Source organism: Tenrec ecaudatus, chromosome 14 (genome assembly GCF_050624435.1).
Source record: "Tenrec ecaudatus isolate mTenEca1 chromosome 14, mTenEca1.hap1, whole genome shotgun sequence".
Taxonomy (NCBI): Eukaryota; Metazoa; Chordata; class Mammalia; order Afrosoricida; family Tenrecidae; genus Tenrec; species Tenrec ecaudatus.
In genome coordinates this window covers 14,200,875-14,218,341 of record NC_134543.1, presented here as the reverse complement: position 1 = coordinate 14,218,341, position 17,467 = coordinate 14,200,875, and the positions used below count along the sequence as shown (strand labels likewise).

Genomic DNA, 17,467 nt, shown 5'->3' with positions numbered 1-17,467 from the left:
CGCAGTGGGTTAGCTGCCTGGCTGTCAACTGCAGGGTCAGCAGTTCGACCCTAGCAGCCGCTCTGAGACAGAAAGACGAAGCCGTCTGCTCTAGGAGGACGGGCAGACTGGGAAAGCCACAAGGCTCACTGTGCGCTAGAATCGAGCTGATGGCAGTGAGCTCTGCTTTGCTGAGATGCTGACAAATGGAATCCCGGTGGTGTGCCGGTTAAGTACTTACTGCCTCACCAAAGATCGCTGGTTTGAACCCAATGCCTGTCCCACAGGAAAACAATGAGACCCTGTGTTTCCATTGAGATTACAGCCTTGGAAACCCCTTGGGGGGGGTGGGGGGTTGTCACTGTGTGCTGGGACACACCCAAGGGTCACCAGTTGATAGAATTAGATTCTGATGGGAGCCGCAGAGTGGTGTAAATGGCTAAAGGCTGGATAACTAACCCAAAAGGTTGTCAATTCAAACTCAGCATGGGGTGACTCGGAAGTAAGGCCTGGCTACCTGTGTCTGGAAGATCACTGCTCTGAAAACCCCAGAGATCAGCTTCACTCTGCACACCCCGAGTCGTCACGGGGTCAGAAGGGACTCAACTGGCTACAGCCACAGCCGACACTGACAGTGACTCCGGGGTGGGCTGCCACCTTCCCTGCAGAAGGACCCACACTGATGCTCAGATGTGCACCTCCTGAGAAGCCACCACCCCGCCGGTCAGTGGAGGCTCGGGTGTTCGACAGACTTCAGTGGTGCTTCCAGACTATGATGCACTAGGAAGAAAGGTCTGGCCATCAACTTCTGAAAATTAGCCAATGAGAAAGCTGTGGACAATGGCGATCCAACCTGAAACTGATCAGTCATAAAAGCTTCCGCTCCATGCTGGAGCAAATGGGACCAAGAGAGAGCGGAACCAAAGTTACAGGGGTAGGACAAGACACCGTAAAAGGGAGGTAGGGGATCACAAAGCCCAAATCTGGAAACAAAAGGCCCACCCATCAAAGTGGCATCCATGTGAACCCTGGCCTTTAACAAACACTCAGTTAAGAAATACTTGTCGCTCCATTGCGGAAAGAGGTCGCCGAGAAGCCATCATCTTGCCAAAGCTCTCCTGGATGACATCAGGATGACCAGGGCCCTGACAGAGAATGGATTAAGCTACACGAGGCATCACTATTTGTAAAACCCGCCACCAAAGCCCATGTGAGGTTAGTGGGCCAAGATCAGATGCTGCCTGCTGCAGAGATAGACCGTATACACTCCGAGCACATTTTTCAGCACATTTTTAATGTAGTTCTTGTGGCAAAATTAGGTATTTCGGCTGATAGTCGGGTTGGCATATACTCGAGTATATACGGTATCCTGTGCTAAAATGGTTTCAAAGGTGCCTGGTAGCACAGTGGCTAACGTTCTCAGCCACTAACCAAAAGGTCAGTGGTTCAAACCCAGTCAGCCGAAAAAATGTCGGCCTTGCAGAACTTATGGAGCGGTTCTACTCGGGTTAGTAGGGCCGCTCGAGACGCTTTACAAAAGATTGGATGGCCATGAGTTAGTCCATGCTTAGTACAGTAGGTGGGATATAGGCAGTTAATACATTGCTTCTGGCCTTAGGTGATATATGATAATTCTGGACCAAGGCTTGCCTGGGGCTAAGACTCCATTTTGGAGGGAGTACTCAGCTCAGGGGTTAAGTCAAACCCTTTGTTTCCTGGAAGGCATCTGTGGTAGTTACATAAGTTCATGTCAACTTGAGAAATAAGAGTGCAGGGCGGAGTCTAGCCTGTCAATCAGGTCACGGCCTGATGCCTGCTTATGGACATGGCCTTCTGATGCCTCTCTCCCTCCCTGGAGGTGGGACGCAGTCTCTCCGCTTCAACTTCCTATTGACAGGCCACATGGAGCCACGCTGATGGCAGTCAGAGCACTGGAGATGCTTCCACTGCCATTGGATCCACAAGACTTTCCACCCACCAGCCTGTGATCTTCCTGCATTCTGCATCATTGCACATGTAGCATGACTCTACAGAGGAATTTATGGCTTTGTATTGGCTATATGGACTAATATCAGAATTATGGACTTGATCTGGATTGGGCTGGGATGTTTTCTTAATACACAATTGCTCTTTGATATAAAGTTCTCTGTTACACACACAAGTGTCGATGAATTTGTTTCTCTAGTCAACCCGGTCTAACACAGCACCTTTGAGGCTACTTTAGTAGGTGGGATTAAGACACCATCCTTACTTTTCCTTGGAGATGTGGCAGGTAAGCTAAAGGACAAGCCACAACTCCAGCAAAGCCATTCCTCTGTGTGTAAGAGCCATCTCGGACAGCGAGACAAATCCCAGCATCGGTTTCAAGGGCAGACCCAAGATCTGCCTGGACTGGTAGAGGCCCCCCAAGACCAGATGCACCAGAGACGTAGAGGAGTGGCCCCGAGATTACCCCCTCGTCATCTGGCCGGACAGAACAACAGATGGGCTGGCTTCCTGGCCCATGGAGGCACAGGGCAAGGAATCACGTGTCTGAGAAGAAGGTCTGGAGAGAGACTTAGCAGCTGGCGGGGAAGTGCTGCGATGGGCCAATGACTGAGTCCTGATGGTTTGCTGATGATCCTCACGTGGGGCACCCCATCAACATCTCTAATAACCCCCCAATTAGGAGCATTGTCTAGGCGTTCTATGTGGCCACTGCACCAACTTTTCCAGCCCAGCAACGAAGAAGACAGCCGTGTGAAGAAAGGCTGGGGTCAGAAGCGAGGACGGAGGTGAAGGTAGGGCTGACCCCTGCCTCGTGGCAATCGGGAAGCCAGTTATTGGGCCATCAAGTCAGTTCAGACCCTTCGCGACCCTGTGCACCACAGAAAGCAACACTGCCCGGTCCTGCGCCACCCACCCCATCATCCTTCCATTGCTGCAGCCACGGTGTCCATCCATCTCATTGAGGGCCGTCCTCTTGGGCTGCCCCTCCACTTTACCAAGCACGATGTCTTCCTCCAAGAATGGTCTCTCCTAACAACATGTCCAAAGTACGTGAGACGAAGCCTCACCCTCCTTGCCTCTGCAGAGCAGTGGAAGGCAGATACGGCCACCTTTGTTGGGCATTCACCACAGGAGGCATACACCATCGCTGTGGTTAGCTGCGCCGGAGTCTACCGGAAAACCTATGTCACACCGTGAAGGGAAGGAAACGCTGCCCCACCCTATGCCACCACACCGTCCAAACCAGACCACTCTGATTCACAGGGATTTCATGGGCTGAGTCTCAGATGTAGCCTGCCAGGCCTTTCTTCCTGGTCTTAGTCTGGAAGCGCCAATGGAATCTGACCCGCATCATGCCAACTCCGAACTATACACTGACAGGTGGGTGGTTGCTGTGGACCAGGTGCACTGGACGACAATCAAACCTGGGTCTCCAGTCTGGCCTCCCATTCCATTCATCCAGCCAGCCATCCAGCCATCCAGCTTTCCTTTCTCTGCAGCAGCTCATGCCTGAACAAATCAGAAGGAGCACTACCTGGAACGATCACCTGGGCAAGACTGGGGCAGTGCCAGTCTCGTGATGAACACACGGGCATCACTCGGGCCTCCCACGTCGCTATGCCTCTCACCCACCTCACTATGCCTCTCACCCACCTGGCATGACCCACCCGTGTTTCAGAGATTTTACCCATCAATGCTGGACTGCATCTTCTTCTAAAGAGCATTAGTTATTAAAAAAATAATAATAAGTCATCTCTTCCCCCTAAAATGGCCATCAGGCAAACAGGCATGTTGACCACCATCAGAGGGAAGAGCACCCACAGGAGGGGGTGAGAGGCAAGCAAGCAGGTGGGCAGAGGCACGGATGGCCCAGCGGCAAGTCACAGAACAGGAGCTGGCCTTCCGTGTCTCCAATTCAGAAGGGCACGTGTTTAGCCCTGAGTTGGGTGGCACCTTCTGAGTACAGAGATCACGGCAGGCTTCAGATTGTCATGTGTCTGACATCTGGCAGGTGGCGGAACTCCTGTACATATATATAACTCATCGATTTTAAGAAGGAAAACCGGAGAGCCTGCCTCCTAGGATTGGAGGGGGAAGGAATTGGCTAATGCACACAAGCAAGCATTTAACAGTCTAGTCTAACAATGCCCTAAGACACTGGTGGGCCCCGGGCCCCTCTCAGGGGCTCCAAGGCCCTGACGGGTAATCTATGTATTTCCAACTGAAAACAACCAATCCTCTCCCTAACTAAGTGCCATTTGTAATATGCATGACGTGCTGCCAACAATCTCAGGGGGTTCAGAGGGTGCCTGACACCCAAAGGCGGCCAGGTTAAGAAGCCCCAAGCAACAACCTGCTTCCCCGGAGAGTCAGGAGCGCAACTGGACAGGCAGCCAGGTACTGGCGGCATCCGAACGACAGGCTGCCTCTATTTATCGGCTACAATTGTATTGCAAGCACTCAGCTCCTGGGTCTAATAAAGCTACTTGTATACAGTGTTTCCTTTCGAAAGCCTCTTACGACAAAATGTTGTTAGCGAGAGTGGCCAAAGAGGAGACTTAAACGCATACCTGAACCTGTGTGACTGTGCCTATGAAAAGATACCCGTCGTTGACTTCCGACTTACAAGTACTCAGGAAGATTATTACAGACTAGTCCCGTGGCCCTGATGAAGGGCATGGCTAAAGCAAACCCACCCCCGCAAGCCCAATGCCGAGAGGTAGATTCCGACCCACAGGGACCCCATAGGACAGGCTGAACGGCCCTGTGGAGCTTCCAAGGTTGGACATCTTTAGGCCACAAGTTGTCAAGTCTTTCTCCAGCAGAGTGGTGGGTGGGATTGAACTGCCAACCTTCAGCTTCCCCACTGAGCAATCAGCCTGTGTACAATAAACTTAATTCTAGACATCGATGCTCCAACATCAATGAACTCACAGAGATCACCAATACAGGAAACCAGGAGATGAGAGGCGGATGGGAAAAGCTGGCCCGGCGAGGGTAAGGCTGAGACTCCATAGCTCTGGAGCTCCATCTCAGCACCCCTAGGAGTGGGTCAGCCAAGTCTTTGGGCGTCTGCACACGGTGCACTGGAGTTGCCTGGGTGGCACAGGTGGCTAGTGTGCTCAGCTGTCTAACTGGCAAGCTGGAGGTTCAAGTTTACCCAGCGGCATCTCGGTAGAAAGACCTGGTGACCTACTAACCATCAGCCACTGAAGCCCCTCAGGGGCACAGTTCGACCCTGACTTACATGCGGTCACCGAGACTCGAATCAGCAACTTTTTCTGTGTATGTGTTAAGTGACGGCCAACCAACCGTGCTGAGTTTTAAAAGTGACACTAGCATTGTGGTCAGGCAAGAAATGGCACTGTGTTCACACACCCTCACACACAAAGAACTGCGTTGGGTGCAAAGACACAGAGTGAGTCTAGCATTTGCTTCAAAACACTCCAATCGCTGCAACAACAAGAAAGAAGGGTGATGTCCGGTAAGTGACTGAGCCTGGGTGTGGGCTGATGGGGTGAGGAGCACACAGGTGCCTTCTGGTCCTCTCCAGACCCCTGTATGGGGCGTCGTGCTCCCACTAGGCAGGAGCGCAAAGGCTGGACTCAGGGACTCCCAAACCCGGCTGCACGGAGAGGCCACCCGTGGGGCTTCCTCTCCCCAACAGCCCTCCTTGGCCCACTTGAAAGCTGCTGAATCAGAGTCCGCAGGGCGGGGCCTGAGAAACGGTGGCTGTTTTTACCTGCCACAGGTGAACCTGATGCAATCAGAACACGCCTCCTCCCAGCACCCCGGCCAAACAGGCGCTCCGCCAGCAGAGCTGCGTCCCAACTCCAGGGAGCAAGACCGACAGCCTCCCCGATCGACAGCCCTTTTTACCGTCTTCAAGTATGCAATTCAGTGGTGTTCATTATTCAGCGGGCTGTACAGTCACCACCACAACCTACTTCCAACAAGCCTTCACGGCCCCAGACGGACACCTGGGACCCGTCTGATGGCAGCTTCCCGCCCACCTGCCCGCCCTCCCCAGCCAGTAGCAACTGAAAACTACCTCTGTCTACGCAGCTCATGTACGTGGGATCACACATCACTGGACGGACTGAGCCAGCGCTGCGGCCTGCCCCACCATCCGGATCGACCCCACCCCGCGGGCTGCCCTCTCCCGGCTCCCTTCCCACGACACGGCCTCACCCACAGGAGGCTGCCCGTAGTCACTTTGCCCAACTTGCCTGCAGGAGCCACACCAAGTAAAATCCCCTGGGGGAAAATGCCGCTCCCCAGAGCTGAAGGCGCTTTCGCTGGGCACAGAATCAGGGGAAATGCCTTTGCCTCAGTAGCCCCCGGGGCAGGACCCAGCCCACCACCACCGGAAAGGACCAGCACCAGAACCGAGGGAGAGGATGGGCCAGCACCAGCGCCCAGGGAGTGGATTGGCTGGTGTCTGTGTCCAGGAGTGAAGAGGACATGATCGGGGCATTGCCAGTACCCAGGGAGCAACAGGCAGCCACAGTCTCAAGAAGTAGCCACAGCTGATCAGACAGTAACATTCGGTGGACACAGAAGGCTTGCCATCCAGAATCGGGGGTGGGGTGTCCCTGCGGGTGCCTCCTCCCAGGCCTGGCCACACACTCGTCTCAGAGTTTTTGTGGCAAGTGGGCATCTGCAGACCCACTTCACAGCAAGTGAAAACGCCTGTCCGGTGAGCTCGGTGACATATGGCTTTGGGGACCCAGTCAGCACTTTCCCTACAATCTTTAAACTTCAGGACTGTCTTCCAAGATGATCCTTGGAAGGCAGACATGCTCGTTAACCCTGCAGACTTAGCGCGTTGCAGGGCGGGAGTGCAGACTGATCTAACTCGTTGGACACGCCCGCATGGGAAGGTGAGATTGTAAATACCTCCAGTGACCAGGGCAGGGAGGAAGAGGAAGGAGAGCGGTCAGGTGGGGCCGCAGAGTCCTCTGTCCCTGGGACTCCTCCTTAATGAAGAGCCATGGGCACTTTGTCACGTTGTTACCACCAGGACCTAACAATGGGATCAGGGGACAAGTTCCGGTATGCGACTGAATCCTCCACCTGCACCTTTGATTTGGGCGTTCTCTGCACCGGCAACCAAAGGCAAAGCTCCTTAGTGGGTGCCCACGTCTCTGCTTTCCCCAAGCAGAGCCCCTCTCCGAGGCTGACGTCTTGCTCCCCTCAATGCAAATACTGGGTACCCAGCATCGGCAGACAGTCCAATCGGTGCAAAAGGACTGGGCGCTTCCTTTATCTGCATGCCTCAGCTTTCCCAAGAGCTCACATCTATCCTAGAAACACGTTTCTGGAGAGACAGAAATGAGAGGGTGCAACCCCGCCTAGTCACACAATAGTGGCCCCAACACTGAACTTGAACTTCCAAAAGCATGCTGTAGCAGCTAGCTAACAGGCAAAGCAACATGGGAAACCTTGGGGGGCGGGGTAGAGATGCGCATGTGTTCTGGTAACACTCCTTTTCAACACTCAGCGCCTGATCATGTTTTGTTCCCCAGCTTTGACCAAACCCAATGCAAACGCATTCCCCTTGAGTTGATGACAGTTCACAGAGACCCTGCAAGGAAGAACTAACTGTCTCTGTGGCTTTCCGAGACTGTAACTCTTTACGGGAGTAGAAAGCCCTGCATTCTGTTTTGTTTTGTTTTCCTGAGAAGCAGCTGGTGGTTTCAAACTGCTGACCTTACAGTTAGGAGTCCAACTCATAATGCACTACACCCCCACGGTTCCTTCCATGGTACCTTATGTTCCTGAAGGAAACAGAGGCCAGGGGCTAGGCCCTGGTGATATACGTGGCTACGGGTGCTCAGCTGCTAACTGGAAGATCCGTGGTTCAAACCCACCAGATGCTACGTGGGAGAAAGATGAGGCTGTCTGCTCCCATTAAGATTTAAAGTCTCTCAAATCCCAAGAGGTGGCTTTATTCTGCTCTAAGAGGGTCACTGTGAGTCGGTATCGACTCAGCTGGCCATGGGGTGGCTTTGGCTGAACAAGAGGCCAGAGCTAAGGCTGTACAAGGCCAAGGTACAATCACTTTTCCTGTCAGCATCTAATACATATGCCCATGCACCTCCCCCGGGCAATTAAATTACTCAACAATTACAAATTATTGCCCCATACCCCATCATCCAGGATGGAGTGTAGGTATCTGCTTTAACCAGCTCCCCTTGGGGTTACTGACCGCTTTGGGAAACAAGAGTCTGGCAGGACCCTTTGCTCTGTCACTTTTCCACACCCAGAGTTTCAAAGGTGTCACACATTTAGACACACACCCAGTGTACAGAAAGTGGCCTGGGCACTTCATGTCTTTACTTGTTCACTCAGGAGTTTCTCTGTCTCCTCACGTCTTCCTCCAATCTCCAGTGCTGCCCATCTACTCCTGAGCACTGGCAATCCACCCGCAGAAAGGACCACTTCTCCCAGCTCATCCTCAGCAAAAAAAGGCCTGTTGTTTCCCTCCAGCCCTGGGTGGGAGCGCTCCACCAATACACACGCAGGTTAGTGACTTGCCCTTGGAAGACAGATCTTTCCTGGGACAATAAACCAAAGTAGCTCATCCGTGCTCAGGAATGAGAACCAAACGCAAGGGCGCAGACCAGTGTTTGGGGATAAGATATCGGAATTATGGTGGATGACCTACAAAGCAACCCGAAGACCAGAAATGGTATCTAGTCTAACTCAGAGTGTTTCAGGAGAGCAAGTTCCTTCCAAGTAAATAAAAACTGCCTACAGAGAACTGCAGGAGCCCTGATGGGGCAGTGGTTAAGCACTGGGCTGCTAACTGCATGGTCGGCAGTTAGAAAGCACCAGCCACTCCGCAGGCGAAAGACAAGGCTTTCTACTCCAGTAAAGAGTTATAGTCTCAGAAACCCGCAGGGGCAGGTCTACCCTGGCCAAAGGGTCACTATGAGTTGGCGCAAGTCGAACTCGATGGCAGTGAGTTTGGCCTCCTGCCACCTGCTCCTTCAGGATGGTGAGTTTACACGCCGTCAAGGTGGGTCTGTTGCTCGGAACGGAGACAAGGTTTAGTTCCAGACACGCAAGGCTTACCTGGCTCCTCTCTTTGTCCACTTTCTTAAAACACTTATTCAACGACAAGTTGTGTCTCACTGAGTTTTTCCACCCAGTGGGTGCATTTGCAAAATACGGGAAATGTTCCAAGATCCAGTTGTAGATTTCCTTCACTGGCAGGCGCTTGGTCGGGGAGTCCTCGATAGCCATAAATATGAGGCAGCTGAACGAGTAGGGGGGCTTGCAGTTGGGGTTCTGCCTGGCATCGTAGGGCATGTCCGAGTGGGCGGGGGACGGGGGCGTGTCATCGTCCAGGTCCTGCACGGGGCTGACGCTCCGGAGGACCGGCTCCCCAAAGCTCTTCAGCAGGTTCTTGCTCTCGTGCAGCCAGTTCAGGTTGGTCAGCTCCTCATCTTCCATGGCCCCCTCTTCTAATCGGAGATCAGGCAGAGGAAAGTCAAGGTCATCGTCCTCCTGGAGGGCCTTGGACAAACCGCTGCCCCGGTAACACGGACTCAGGCCACTGGAAACACTGATTCCTGAGCTTTCCGGCTTCTTACTGGGAGGCATGACTGGGCCCATCTACGTGAAGGCTCCTGGGAAACACAGCCAAAAAAAGGAGTTGGTTACAACCAGGAGAAAAGGACCTCTCTGTGTCCCCCTAATTCCCACCGTACCCCTTGCTGCCACCCTCCTCCCCATCGGTGTGCCACCACTAGGCACTCACCCACCCAGAGTCACAGAGCCCTACAATTCGACCCTGAGAGAGATGCTGTCAGAGAGTGACCCAAGCCATGTTCAGGGACTGGGGGGGCGGAGGTTCCTTAAGTGAGACATGACTAAAAATGGTTATTGCACCTTCACTGTGCAAATGGGGTCCCAGGAGCCGTGCGCACTGTGAATACGCTAGCCTGCTAGCCATGAGGGCGGAGGTTCAGTCACCCAGGGTACCTCGGAAGAAAGGCCTGGTGATCTACTTGGGGGAAAACCAGCCTCTGAAAGAAACCCTATGGGCACACGGTTCTACTCAGGCATACAGGAGGTCACCAGGAGCTGAGCCCAACACATCAGAAAACCACGGAGAAAGGCATCACAGTGCCATCTTTATAGATCTGGGAGGAGTCACCGTGATGCAGGGACATCCGTTATCTGTTGGTGCTTCATTTGTCCCACCTGCAACACATGAATGCATGCAGACACAGGGAAAGTCTGCCAAGGCCACCAAAGGAGGCAGTTAGGACTCTGCGGCTCAGTGCTTACATTTATTTTGCCCTCTGCAGAAGTGTGTGTGTGTGTGTGTGTGTGTGTGTGTGTTTGGGGGGGGTGTTTCAGGGGGCATGTAAGTTTCAAGCCAGTTGTTTCAGATTAAGTTCAGCTGCTTGCATTTGAAAACCATCACAACTGCCTTGGAATTAAAGCTGTGGTCACAGTATCAATTTGCTATTCTTTAATTTTTTTATTTTATTCTTTTATTTCTCCCCCTACACACACACACACACACACACCATTTTGTAACTTGAATTGCACCGGGCAAGTCTACAGACCCATGATGAAGAATTGTGTGTTTTGGAAAGGGAGAAAAGATGCATTTAATTTTACTGGGACACGGGCCACCAGAAGGAAAAAACAGTTCAGGCACCACAAACACATCAACAGGAGGGGAATGTGAAGACAAGCCATGAAAAGACAGGAACATGGGTGACAAAAGTCAAGCTGGCCACTGGCAGCTTCAAGGCAGAAAGGCAAACGCCACAAAAATTGATACAGTAGTCCCTCCTCACCCCTAATCTCCTGCCTCCACCCCGTTTTTTATCAATGACCTAGAACAAAGAGTAAAACAGTATCTGATGGAAACTGGAAACAAGGGGGAGGGCAGGTCCGCAAACTGCCCTCCAGCACACAGTATGAGACAGACGAGACCTACTGGGAAAGGGGCCCCACTGCCAAGGCCGGTGGTTCAAGTTCACCAGCTGACCTGACGGGGAAACAAATGAGGCTGTCTGTCGGCTCCTGGAGGAGGCCCCGGGGTGTAATGGTTGAGTCGGGATGCTAACTACTAGGTCACGAACCCGTCTGAAGGTGAACGATGAGGCTTTCTACTCCCCTAAAAAGTTGGTCTGCTACTGTCAAGATTGAGTCTTGGAAACCTTGAGGGGAGGGTGGGGTCGTGGGGTGGTCACTGCGAGTCAGCATCAACTCACCGGCAGTGGATTTGGTTTCGGGTTTTGCTGTCTAGGCATAGCAGGGAAAAAAAGGTATTGAGTTGAAAAAGCATCTCTCTCTGCGCGCACGTGTGCATGTGTGTGCGTGCTTGATTTTCTCTGACTGAGATGATCCAGGACTCCACTTAGGAAATAAATAAATATAAACCCATCAAAAGCAGAGACATGACCATTCCAAGTGCACTGTTACTTACAATGCTAAGCCAAGTGCCACTTCAGCTGGGGAAGTGCTACAACGGGATTCTAGAAAAGGGACCACCTTGAGCCATTCAACAGCCTGCCAGGTACCAGGCGACCCGCCACACTCTTACTCCCCACAAGGCAGGCAGCCAGGACCTGCTCACAGGGAGCACTGACCACTTCCCGTGGGGCCACGAGCCAGCAGAGGGCCAGGAAACCTCAGACTCGCGATTTGTAACTTTTGTTTTGTTTCTCTACCAAACGATAAGGCTTCCTTAAGCACCACAGGATAGAGTGTAATGAGTGCCCAAGATAGTATCTCTAGGTTTGGGGATATGGCCCAGTGCACCCCAATTTGCTTTTGACTTCCCCGTGGGCCCAGCAAATCTTTGTCTGGTCTCGCTCAGGTTCCTCAGGAATGTCTGAAAACCTAAGCATTCTCTCATGAGATGAGATGGGCTGACACAGTGGGCTCAGACATTAGCAATTGTGACCAGGAAGTAGTCTCCCTCTCCCGTGCATGGGTGGGGGGACATTAGGAGTCAGAGTTGACCAGCTGCTGGCACCTAACAACGATTACCTGATGCCCAGAAATAGCCCCTGTAAGCCAGTCCAAAATGCCCTGCCCAACCACGGAAGTCAACTTCGGTTCCCGGGGAAAGTTTCATGCCTCCAAAGCTTCCCAACAGGAAAATTATATCATGGCTGACAGTCAAGTAATTTAATCACACTGTTGCTATGACAACCTGCTGCTCTCTTTCTTTTTAATTTGCTTATTTGTCAGTAGCTTCCCAAAGGAAAGAACACGCAATTCTCCATGTTTTCTTTTGTTTTAAACAAACAACGGCAGCAATGGGGTTCTGTGAGGAAAAGAAAGGACGTGGTCCAGAAAAGCGGTCCCAGGCTGCCGCCTGGGCCGACCCGCCCCCACCCCATGCCAACTGTTAACCGCACCCCCCTAAGCCTGGCGTTTTTTGTGAACAATCATCTAAGAGTTGCTGATCGCTACAGTTCCATTTAAAAAGCAGTGCCCAGAAACCACAGCCGAGTTTTCCATGATTACACTCCACAGAACTCGCCAAATCTTTTCTCTTCCAATTTTGGGGTGGGGGGGCGGTGTCTGGGTCATATGAGTATGTGAGTCTGCGGTTAAGCAAACATTTCTTAATCTGCTGCCAATCACAGGGCTCCATCAGATGTGTAACCCTTACTCACTGGTGACCTCTTTACAAATGTTCAGGTTGGGTATTGGTTACATTACTTACACGCACACACCGTCTTTCCTGTGTCCCCACCCCCCCTGCTGTGAGGCTTTGTTGTTGTTTTGCTTGGCTTTTTCACGATTCTCCCTTTTGACACGGAGAAAATGCTGCTGCAACGCTGAGGTTTTTTTTGTTTTGCCGGCTGTTAGCAGGTCTCCAAATAACTGACAAAGACAGGACGGGCCCGGGCTCGGAACAGATGTTCTCCGTGAACTTGACAAAGTTGAGAAAGCTGGGCGGCCCGAGTGGGGGGCCGGGTGCCCCGCGCCGCGCGCACGCGCCGCACTCGCGTCTACTGTACTTGTCAAAAACATTTCAAGGGGACCTGCGGGCGCGGCGATTGGCCGCGGCGCGCGTCCATCAGGGGCCGTTGCCAGGCAACAGGGAAACTGCTCTTCTCCGCGAATACAGGGCAATTGGGAGCTCGCATACCTTCACTGCCGGTCAGATGTCATAAACCTTTACTGGCCGCGCTGCGGCGAGCCTCACCAACAAATCAATAAAAGCCCGCCGTCCCCCAACTTCTCCAAGGCCTAAAGAGGGGTTCTGGGGTCGGGCCCTGGGAGACGATCTGGCCAGAGCCAAGCCTGCACACTTTGTGTGGGGAGGAGGGATCTTTGTTAAGGGCCTGTTTCTCATCTTGGGGTCGCCCCTTGATCGGCACCCCCCTCCCCGGCCGCCACGGCGCCGATCCTCCATGCACAATACCAACTCGGTCCCGTCGGCGTCCCCCCCAAACCGAGGCGCCGGGACGGAGGCTGCACGTCGAGGCAGCAACTCTGCGAGCCGGGTAACTTCTGGGCTCCGGGTCCCCGTCCCCGCTGGCCCAGGCCCCTCGCCCGCGCCCTCCCCCCGAGAAGGGGTCTCCCCGCTCCTCCGGGCAGCAGATGGCCTCCGGGACCGCCTCCGGCCAGGGGTCGCCCGGTGACTCCCAGAGTCGCCCCAGCCCCGCCGGGTCGCTGGCCCGGGAGCAGCCGGACTCACCTGGCCGGAGCGGGGCGCGGGGTCGCCGCGGCCCTTCAGCGGGAGCCGACAAAGTTTGGCGGGGCGCGGCGGGCATCGCTGGGGGGCCCCGGGGAGGGCGCGCGGGCGCGGCGCGGCGAGCCCGGGGCGGCGGGCGGCGGGGGGCGGGCGCGGCCGCGGGCGGCAGGGGCGCGGGGGTCGCGGCGCGGCATGGGACCTGCAGCGTCCGCTGGGCGCCCGCGTCCTCCCGCCGGCCCCGCCGCTCTCCCCGCCCCGTCCCGCCTCCCGCTCGCCTCCGCCGCGGCGCGTCGGGCCGGGGCGCGCCGAGCGGCGAGAAATTGTTTCCACTGCAAACAAAAAAAGGCGACACATGACCAGGCAGGAGGAGGGGAAGCGCGGGGAGGAAGGAGGGAGGGAGGGCCGGGGCGGAGGGCGGAGGGAGCCGGAGAGAGGGAAAACGTGGGCCGGGCCGGCGGCGCCTCCGGCGCGGGGCGCGCACCGCCGGAGGACCGTGCCCGCACCCCGGTCCCCCGCCCCGGGCCTGGGGCCCCCGAGGCGCCGCCGGGGGCGGGCCGCGCCACTCGCCCGCTGCGCCCTGGGCCCCGAGATCGTGGGTGGCGGGGGCAGGTGGGGCCGACGGAGCTAGGCCTGTCCCCTCCCCAAGCTCAGGCCACACGGGCGGGCTGCCGCTGGCAACGTGTCGCCGGAACGCTCCTACCCCATCCGCATGCCTTACATGGCTCGAAAGTAAAAATAAAAAGAATTACTATGCGGCCGAGGCTCGCGAGGGGGAGAACCGAGTCCACTTCTCCCAAACTAGGGCGCCCTGGCGGGACGCCCAGAGCCCTCCAGAACTCTCCGCCAGCGCCCACCATGTGTCCCCAGGGGAAGTCACCAAGGCCTGGCTGCCTCTCTCCAGGTGGCTTGTGCGCAGGTCCTGCGTCTCTTGAAGAAAGGGCGGGGTGGGGGGTGGATGGCCTTTAAGGAGCAAGGGACCTGCCCTAGAGGGGCGCGGCCTCTCCAGGGTCTGTGATCTACCCAAGGCACATTCTAGGCTGGAAGAGAAAGCAGGTCCCCTCTTGACTTTGGGGTAGTTTAGGAACCCGACTGCCAATTCCCAGGGCCCCACAGCGCCCAGCAATGCCACCACTCCAAATCTAGCCACCCTCAGGGAAGGGCCACCTACCAGTGAAGCCACACCACCCTTTGAGGAGAGTTGGACGGGGCACCCTGGTGGTGATAGGATCAAAATAAGACTGGAGGAGTCTTCCCCCTCACACCTGAGCCCACCTGAGGGCCGGTTTTTGACCTAGGGAGAACAGCGCTCCCAGTGAGGCAAAGGGTGGTAGGAGCTTCCTCAGAAACCCATCAGCTCTGCAGCCCCAGTTCAACTCAGCTCCAAGATGAAGAACCCCCCCCCTTTTCTAGATTTGTTATTTATTTTATTCCAAACAATAAAGAAAGCCAGGCAGATCCATCTGAGACATTTCCCCTTCACTAAGCTCCCAGACGGTGGCAAATCTTCAGCAAGGGGCTGCCTTTCCCACTCTGTGCAGGTCCTATCTCCACTGTGGCAAAACCGGCCTGCCCTCCTTGACTGCCGGGGGTGGGAGTGGGGTGGGGTAGCATAGTTGCAGTCTCACCCCTGCCATTCGCAAGGTCTCTAGATCCTCTAGTCTGTGGCAATGCCCAGCTCCCACCCCTCCCTCTGTGGGGCATCACCCCTAGAGGGTACTGATAATCTCTACATCACCTCCCCCCCCCCCCCGCCGTGCAACCACAGCCACCACTTGCATCAGAGCAGAGAGTTGATCTACAGGATTGTCAGTGGCCACTTTTCAGAGGTTGCTTGCCAGGCCTTTCTTCTGAGGTGCCTCTGGGTGGACTCAACTTGCCAACCTTTGAGTCAGTGGCTATACCTTAACCAAGTGTACCTTTAGGGCCTGTCAAGGCCCCAGCAGCAACCTTTGTGTCTGCCTTTATCAGCCTGAGGATGAAATGGTCTGCCCCACCCACCCCAAGTAACATTCACACTACAGCTAGGAATCTCCTCACAGTATATTCCTGTCTCTGGACCTTAGAGTTCCAAAGAGGGTGGGAGTTGAAGGTAGTACATCTCTCCAGGGAGGCTCTTATCTCCCAACACCTGAATAGGTATTCCTTGGGTGGAACCACCCTAGCCCCTGGTCAAAACAAAGTCATAAAGGCAATTCAGAGTAAGACTGGGGGGTGGGGAGAGGGTTGAGTTAAGATACCTGGAATTCACTTGCCTTTCTTTTTTTTCACTTGCCTTTCTTTCCCCAACCCCCATGAGGTTTTGGTCTCTTGTCTTCTCAAACATCTTCTCTCTTCCATGACAGATGTGGCAAGAGATGTGAGAAGGTGTCAGTCTCCCTGAAAAGGAAGGGGTGGAACACACCTGTCTGCGGCTGAGATGAGGACCCCACTGGATCTGAATGCCAAAGGAGAGTGGCCTTCCCACTCTGCTTTCTGTGCCTTACCCCTGGTGAAAGGGTGCTGGTGTGTGTGTGGGGGGGGGGGTGTCAAATTAGGAACAACCACATTCTGGATCCCTTTCTAGAGCTTTCCAAAGGCACCCACGTGTCATCAGACTCTGCAAAGCCTTGTGGAAGCAGTCGGATGAACTTTTGCAGCCACTGTCTTCTGAGCACGTTGGACAGCCGGACCTTCCCCATGCCGGGACGCACTGCGGGAGACACTTATTCCCTGACTGGGGGCTTCACGGACCTTCCTGCAGACGACTTCTTCCCCAGGGGCCACGAGCAGCAGGGCGGGTATGTAGGTTCTGCAGCAGCATGTTGTTGTTGTAAGGTGCTGTGCAGTCACCTCCAACTCCTGGCCACCCTGTGTATGGCAGAATGAAACACTGCCCTGTCCCCTTCCCCACCTCCCTGTTCTTGGAGATGCCAGAGCTCGCTGTTGAGGCCAGGGCATCCATCCATCTCCTGGATGGTGTTTTCAGTGCCCTCAGCCCAATGCTCAGCACACACAAGATGCTAGATAAGTCTGTATTGATAAAGGAACTGAAATGGGCAACAGGAATTTAGGAAGCCGTCTGCTAGGACATCAATTCAAAGTCAGGAAAACTTGTAAGTTGCTGGAATTCAAAGTTGGGAAAACTTGTAAGTTGCTGGAATCGGTGGTGGTTCTTAGGTGCCAACATGGTCACACTCTGTACAACAGAACGAAACGCTGCCTGTTCCTTTCAGCCGCAACCCTCACTACGCTCGAGCCCACTGTGTCAAATGCACCAGAGACAGCAGAGTAGTATTCTACAGGCCGCAGTGGGACCATGTCCCCTTTTGTCCCCTCCCGTGTGCAATCTCCAGTCATTTGAAAGGAGGCACTCCCTTCACTGGTCATGTTCCCATTCTCATACGCTGGATGTGTGATACAATTTGCAAACATTTCCGAATGTAAGCGTTTGGGAGGAAAAACATGTTTGCAAAGCCTTCACAAAACGCTTTGAAACCTTTTCAATCGGGAGGGACACAAAGCAGTCCCTGCCTGAAAAGGCTGGTGTTCCCAGCAAATGGGAGAACGGCTAAGTCGGACAAAGGTCCTGCCCGCTGGGCCCATCCTTGGCTCTGGGAAGCCTTCCGAAGGTGAAGGCTTTGGGTGTCAAACTCTCTCTACAAAGACTTCTGTAGACGCCACGAAGAGGGAACTACTCCAGTGAATGGTTGGTGAGCAACGAGAACCATTTGCGCTCTGTCCCCAGATTGTTTCTGTACAGCAAATTACCCTTGTGTTAGATGCCAGCCAGTCTGCTGTCTCACAGTGACCCTGTGTCCAGCAGGAGGGAGCCCT

General features: G+C 54.5%; 1 protein-coding gene across 2 annotated transcripts in view; it reads right to left on the bottom strand.

The window, feature by feature from the left end:
• The window catches only part of FOXN3 (forkhead box N3), a 387,032-nt gene that overhangs the window by 203,038 nt on the left and 166,527 nt on the right, over positions 1-17,467 (bottom strand). The window contains exons 1-2 of one of the 2 annotated variants that reach the window (XM_075531907.1): positions 13,658-13,797; positions 9,049-9,605 (exon numbers count right to left, since the gene is read on the bottom strand). In XM_075531907.1, coding sequence (XP_075388022.1) covers positions 9,049-9,591 — 543 coding nt within the window. In that variant the 5' untranslated portion in view covers positions 9,592-9,605; positions 13,658-13,797. Of the gene's footprint in view, positions 1-9,048; positions 9,606-13,657; positions 13,798-17,467 lie in introns of those variants that run through there. The other variant, XM_075531908.1, reaches the window with a different exon arrangement.